Consider the following 6,271-nt stretch of genomic DNA (forward strand, 5'->3'; position numbering starts at 1 on the left):
CAACTGAATTCTTTAGTCATATTGATTTTTCTGTGCATGTTTGCTTGCAGGGTGGTAGGTAGTTTCTGTTCTTTGTCTCCTGGTCAAGCTCTAAGTTCTACCAGCTCTCCTGTGTGGGGCTGGAAAATGTTTGAGGCTCTGTTCCAATGTCAATGTCCAAAGTTTTTTTTTCCTATTTAATAAAAAGAAGACTAGTAATAGAAAGTTTAGTGGCACCTTGTTGTTTACTTGGTAGAGCGTGTGACCCATGTAACGAGGCTGATTCCTTTGTTGCGGTCCAGGTTCAATTGTAATCCACGGCCGCTTGCTGCATGTTGTCCGCCCCAGAAAACATTATGTACTGACAGACCTAGAACTTATATATATTTTGATAACAACAATACAGTAGAATTTATCACTATAAATAAGCAAATGTTAATGGAATGATAATCATCAGATTTCATACACCAGTGTATCGCTGCAACCAAGACAGTCAGTCACATTAGTCTACCACTCAACAGTATCTCCTTGCTCACGGTCCCAACAGAGGATGTGATGTCATACAAATAAATATTGATCTTTAGTCACAAACTGTAAGAAGTCTGTGAGCCCGATGTTACAGTTTGTAGTCTGCCGGTGTATTATTGCACTAAACACAATAATAAATCAGGCTAAACTAATAAGTTGTGCATCAGTGTGTCTATTGGCTGACTTTGCACTACCACAAAACTTTGACCTGCAAATCTATCAGAGCTGGCTGGAGACCAAACAGGATATGCAATTGAAGTGAGTATTTGCAGGGCCTCAGATTTTAATTGTGTCAGATTTGCTGCATTTTGTTTAGTATTTAAATTAACAAAGATTATTTGTTTCTGTCAAGTGTAGGAATCAAACCTCACAGAGTTGAATTTGTTTGAACGGGAAGCAAAGAGTGCAAGTGTCCTCAAATGGTTCGATGCTTTCTTATGGTAACATATTAAGATCCATGTTGATCTTGAGAGCTCAGCTTGTCAGTTGTCAGGGGAAGCCTGTTGACATCATACCAGCCTGCTCTCATATGTTTCTCACAACTTCCCACGTGAACCATGGAGTCTTGTGAGAGGTTTTATCGTAGAGCCTCGTCTCCACCAAATCCTCCTTCTCTCACAGCCAGACCTGCCAGCGCACAGCACTGCCTGGCCCTGCTAAGCCTCTTGCCTGCTTCCAGTGAGCTCGGATAGAATACATTAACAAAGCCGTGTACAGTTGAGGCTCTTAAACACAAATTGTTAGCATCGCCATGAAATTAATCCACCACACGAACTGTGTAGTTCACTACGCTTTCACCTCTTACCTGACGTAGTGACCAGCAGAAGGGTAAGTCACTCGTCGGCTCTCAGATCCCTGCTGAAGTACAGATGGAAGCTGAGATAAGTTTTTCATTGCTAATGAGTTTGTGGTGAGATCTTATTTCCAGCTGTTTGCTAAGATAAGGCTAAAAATAGTCATCTAAGGAGCTTTGGCTGCTGGAGAAAAAAGCAGTCTTATTTTTCACTCGTGGATTAGGAGCGTTCCTCCTAACTGCAGACACAGTTTACTGTATTTGATATGTGTGTCTGTTGCTCAGCTCATTTGCATTTATGAGCCGAGAGGACAGAAAACACAGGGAAGACTAGTTGTGCAGTTAATAACAACATGAACAAAACCTGGAAACACCTCACCTCAAAAATATACCCAGAACCAAGACTTGGATTGAAATGAATAAAAAAATGAGCAGATATATTGTAACAGCAACAAAGATCATGAAATAAATCAAAATATCCTTTCCTTGGACCAAATTTCTGTATGTTGCTGTACGTTTTTTGTACATTTTCATGCCCAAGTTTGAACCCTGGATTTTTAAACTACTTCCAAACTTGCTGAGGCAATCTAGACACTAAAAATCTTTCATTATACTGTCGAAATCATTGGAGGAAAAAAAGGGAAATGTTCGTAAAAGCCAGCATGTTTTGACCATTAGGTGTTTATAAGTGCTCCAAATGACATAGATGCAGGTTTACTGATGTAGCTGCAACAGCCAGTTGGATGCAATCACATGACCCAGGTCTAGGGCAATGCCAACGAGTCTTTTGACATTAAAGAAACTAGAACCTGCAAATGCTTGACATTTTTCCTTGAAAAATGACCTAAACGATTGATTTATTAACAAAATTGTTAGTGATTCATTTTGTTTCCAGCGACTAACCAATCAGTGCACTAATTGTTGAAGCTCTGCCCGGGTCATGACATGAAAGGTGAAACATTGAAACTAAAAGAACTAAATGATAATAAAAGGTGACACAGAAATACTTACATACACACAACATGCAGAAAGAAGACACGAACATATGTAATATAACACTACAGTACACTGAGAAAAAAAGTTGGAGAGCCTCCACAGACAAAGTTGATGTTATGGATAGATGTTAAAATTATTTCCATATTGTGACAACTGAAAGAGAAACTTGATGATTGAAAATATAAGGCATTTCTATTATTGATTCTTCAATGACTAAACATTTTGTTTTGCAGTTTATCCGTGTCCGCTGTTCAGTGTCCGCTTCAGAAAACCCCTCTTCGGAGAGACTGGTCACACTATCATGAATCTGCTCGCAGTAAGTGCTTTGTTTGTGTGGCTGTAATTTGGTGAAAAATAGTATTATCCCCATACGTTTTCAAAAAATTGTAAATTCTGTGTGAAATCTGGGGGGAAGGGTTCCCCTATAAGTGCTTTGATTTGTTTTTATTGAATGCTCAGTTTTTCTCTAAGACCCCGTTTAATTTAGTTAAATTGTTTTCCTGTCCTCACCTTTTTGTCTATCCCTGTCGCAGGACTTCCGTAACTACCAGTACACGCTGCCGGTGGTGAAAGGTCTGGTTGTGGACATGGAGGTGAGGAAGACAAGCATCAAGATCCCCAGTAATCGCTACAATGAGGTGAGTGTCAACATGACTTGACATGACATGTAGTTTTTTCATTATAAGTGCTAGAAACATGAAGTCATGTGGGCTGACAGGTAACACATCAATTGGACAGCATCAGTGGGGAAATCATGCAGCAATTGAATGCTTCAGCTTTAATGTTCTGTGGTGAAACAAAGAGCTCACAAATGCTCAATCATGAGTGTAATTCATCAGATTTACATTTTTGCATTAATGTAAGAATTCCCTTGATTTGGCAGGTTTTAAGTCCTCTTACTACCCAAAAAACAGGCTTTCTCATTCTGTTATTTCATCCATAAGCTAGAAAATGTACTATATAAAGATACACTATAGCTACAGCCAACGAGTGATTTTGATAAATTGTTTAGTCCGTGAAAACATTTCCAAGAGCGCAGCGATCATGAGTGTTTGTTTTGATCCAAACCCAGAGATATTTATTTCAACATGATTTATTATGGGACAAAAACAGGAAATCCTCATATATCCTTAAAGCTGGAACCATAGTGAGCATTATGCTTCCCCCTCATGTTATGAATAATAACAAACAGCTAGAAACAGGATGAAAAAGGGGGCTTCTTTTACCTCACTTTTAATGTCACAGGTGGATAATTACTGTGTAGTCGCTACCTTTCACTCACTCTTCATTGAGGAGTCAGATACGAACACGAAATCACATAATTTATACACTCGTGCATGGTAACCAGTCGATTTCACTGTTACAGAGACTGATTAAAACCTGGATGAATAAGTGGAGAAACAGGACAAATGCAGATGCTTTCATAGGTCATTGAACGGTTCTATGAGAATGAAAAGAGAGCGTTCCAGGAAATGGGATGTTTGTTTTGGCTTTTTCTTTACATTGTCACCTGTCTGTATATTCTGATTATACGGATCACTTCCTTGACAGTTCCCATTCAGAAGATGGATTAAGTCTCATATGTAGCACATTTGAGCTTTATTTCCCTAAATTTTCACCCATTTTTCCAACAAAATGAAACCCACCACACTAATGACATCCATGGAGGAGGCTCCTATTAAGCTGCCTGCACATTGACACACACATGTTCCTTCAGTGTAGGGGATGTGTGACAAACTCCCCAGGGTCCCTGCAGCTGAACATGAGGCGTGGGCTGCCTACTTGTTATAACGCTGCTGCTGCTGCCTCGAGGGTGTGAATGAATGTCCGAGCAGATGAAGTGATACGCACACGGCTCCATGTGGCTGAGAAAGAAAGAAGTGGCAGAGAGAGTGGTGCCGGTTGTAGCGTTTGGCTGCTGATGCAGTAACAGATGGGAACCCAGTAATGTGAAGTGGAGACCGTTTCTCAACAGCTTGCAGGCGAGCCTTTAGCGCAGCAAGTGGTTAAAGCCCTCCAGATTTTCAGTTTTATTTCTGATTTGCAAAGGATGGCTTCAAAGAGACGCAGAGGCAGGGGATTTAGCGGACTTAATATGTGGGATCTTTCAACTATTGATATCCACCCATGTCAGTGTCTTTTTCCACAATCTGTCATCTCAGCGCCATCCCATTTAACTCGAGGTCTTTACCCACAAGCCCACTGCAATTAGGCTTAACCAGGCAGGCTCTGTTAAGCCCATTCTCCTCAGCACACACACCCAAAGGGCAGCTTAATTAGACATGGATATTATTTGTCCTTGCAGCTGATGAAGGCCATGAACAAGTCCAACGAACACGTGCTGGCCATGGGGGCGTGCTTCAACGACCGGGCCGACTCTCACCTGGTTTGCGTCCAAAACGACGACGGGAACTATCAGACACAGGCCATCAGCATCCATCACCAGCCGCGCAAAGGTGCTGACACACAAATAAATCACTTCCTTTGTCGCTCACTCTGTCTGGCTTCAATGTCTGGACAAATCTGTTATTTTTTGTCTTTTTCTGTTAACCTGAATCTAATTTGACCTCAGATGTCAGCGGACGATTCTTGAAGCTTAACTCATTTATTTTGTCTTTTTCCTCTTTGTATTTTCAACAGTTACTGGAGCCTGTTTTTTTGTGTTCAGTGGTGCTTTGAAAGCCTCGTCGGGCTACTTAGCCAAGACCAGCATCGTGGAAGGTGAGAACTCTGACAACAAACTACATGTTGGCTGTAAAAATACTGAAATATTATTTGTAGAAAGCTTCCTCACAAAAAAGTCTTCATACACATATTTCTCACATTTCTGGAGAGAGAATGTGAGTCTTCAGAAATTCACAATGTTGCCCATCTAGTGATTCCACAAACAACAGTTCAGCTTCACACCTGCAATTTTTAACAGGCTTTCTATAAAAACTCCAAGTTAGCCCTGACAGCAGCATCACACGTGAGGCTAAAACCGCTGTAGTTTCCGCCTCAAATGATCAAAATTGTTGATTCCTTGCAGTTCAACTTGTCTATTTCAGCGCTGATCCCAGTAAGTGATCTTTTCTCTCCACCATTAGATGGTGTGATGATCCAGATCACAGCTGAGACCATGGACTCCCTACGGCAAGCCCTGAGGGACATGAAGGACTACACCATGACGTGCGGTAAAGCCGACCAGGAGGAGAACCAGGAGTTGGTCCACATCGAGTGGACCGAGGACGACCACAATTTCAACAAGGGGTGAGACAGGAAGAGAACACGAACAGACGAGAAGAGGAGGCTGGAAGAGATGCATTTATGTCACGGACAATTGAACTGATAGCTTCCCGACTGCTGCATTTACTACTTTGCCATAAAAACTCATTATGCATGCTCGGGGAAGGCCTCTGGAGGGGAAATCTTAGCAGGGTGGAATGATGTGGTTTGACTTGTCTTGAGATGCAGACCGAAGCAATCAATTTTACAGCAGTCTGATAAAATCTGCAGTTTTAAATGCAACTTTTCACTATTAAATATAATTGAGGGCTATCACAAGATCCTCTGTCACTTCATTAGCAGGATATTCTCTGCACAGATGCTGTTTTTACCTTCCGTTCACCAGTTAAGTCTGCTGCCATCATTCTTTGTTCTTAATAGAAGAGAAGAAACTTAATTGTCCACCAGAAGAGAACATTGTCTTTAGCTCTCCAACGCATAAAGAGCATCACAGGAACATGCAGCATGTAGAACAAATATAGAAACTCTTTTACTTCTGCTTTACATGTACTTGTATTCTCTGTTTCTAAGTCCTCAGCAAACCTTGTTTCATTCAGCTCTCTGTTGTTTTGTGTGTTTGGTTATTCAGTGTGATCAGTCCCATCGATGGGAAGTCTATGGAGTCCATCACCAGCGTCAAGATCTTCCACGGATCGGAGTTCAAAGCCAACGGCAAAGTCATCCGCTGGACAGAGGTACGATACACCAAAA

General features: G+C 41.3%; 1 protein-coding gene across 5 annotated transcripts in view; it reads left to right on the forward strand.

Annotated features, from left to right (window-relative positions):
- zfyve9a (zinc finger, FYVE domain containing 9a) overlaps nt 1–6,271 on the forward strand; it is a 34,834-nt gene that overhangs the window by 23,504 nt on the left and 5,059 nt on the right. For all 5 annotated transcript variants that reach the window (XM_030401575.1, XM_030401574.1, XM_030401576.1 and 2 more), the window contains 6 exons: nt 2,530–2,612; nt 2,830–2,934; nt 4,602–4,752; nt 4,937–5,017; nt 5,383–5,545; nt 6,150–6,255. In XM_030401575.1, coding sequence (XP_030257435.1) covers nt 2,530–2,612; nt 2,830–2,934; nt 4,602–4,752; nt 4,937–5,017; nt 5,383–5,545; nt 6,150–6,255 — 689 coding nt within the window. The remainder of the gene's footprint in view (nt 1–2,529; nt 2,613–2,829; nt 2,935–4,601; nt 4,753–4,936; nt 5,018–5,382; nt 5,546–6,149; nt 6,256–6,271) is intronic.

This window comes from Sparus aurata, chromosome 21 (genome assembly GCF_900880675.1).
Source record: "Sparus aurata chromosome 21, fSpaAur1.1, whole genome shotgun sequence".
Taxonomy (NCBI): Eukaryota; Metazoa; Chordata; class Actinopteri; order Spariformes; family Sparidae; genus Sparus; species Sparus aurata.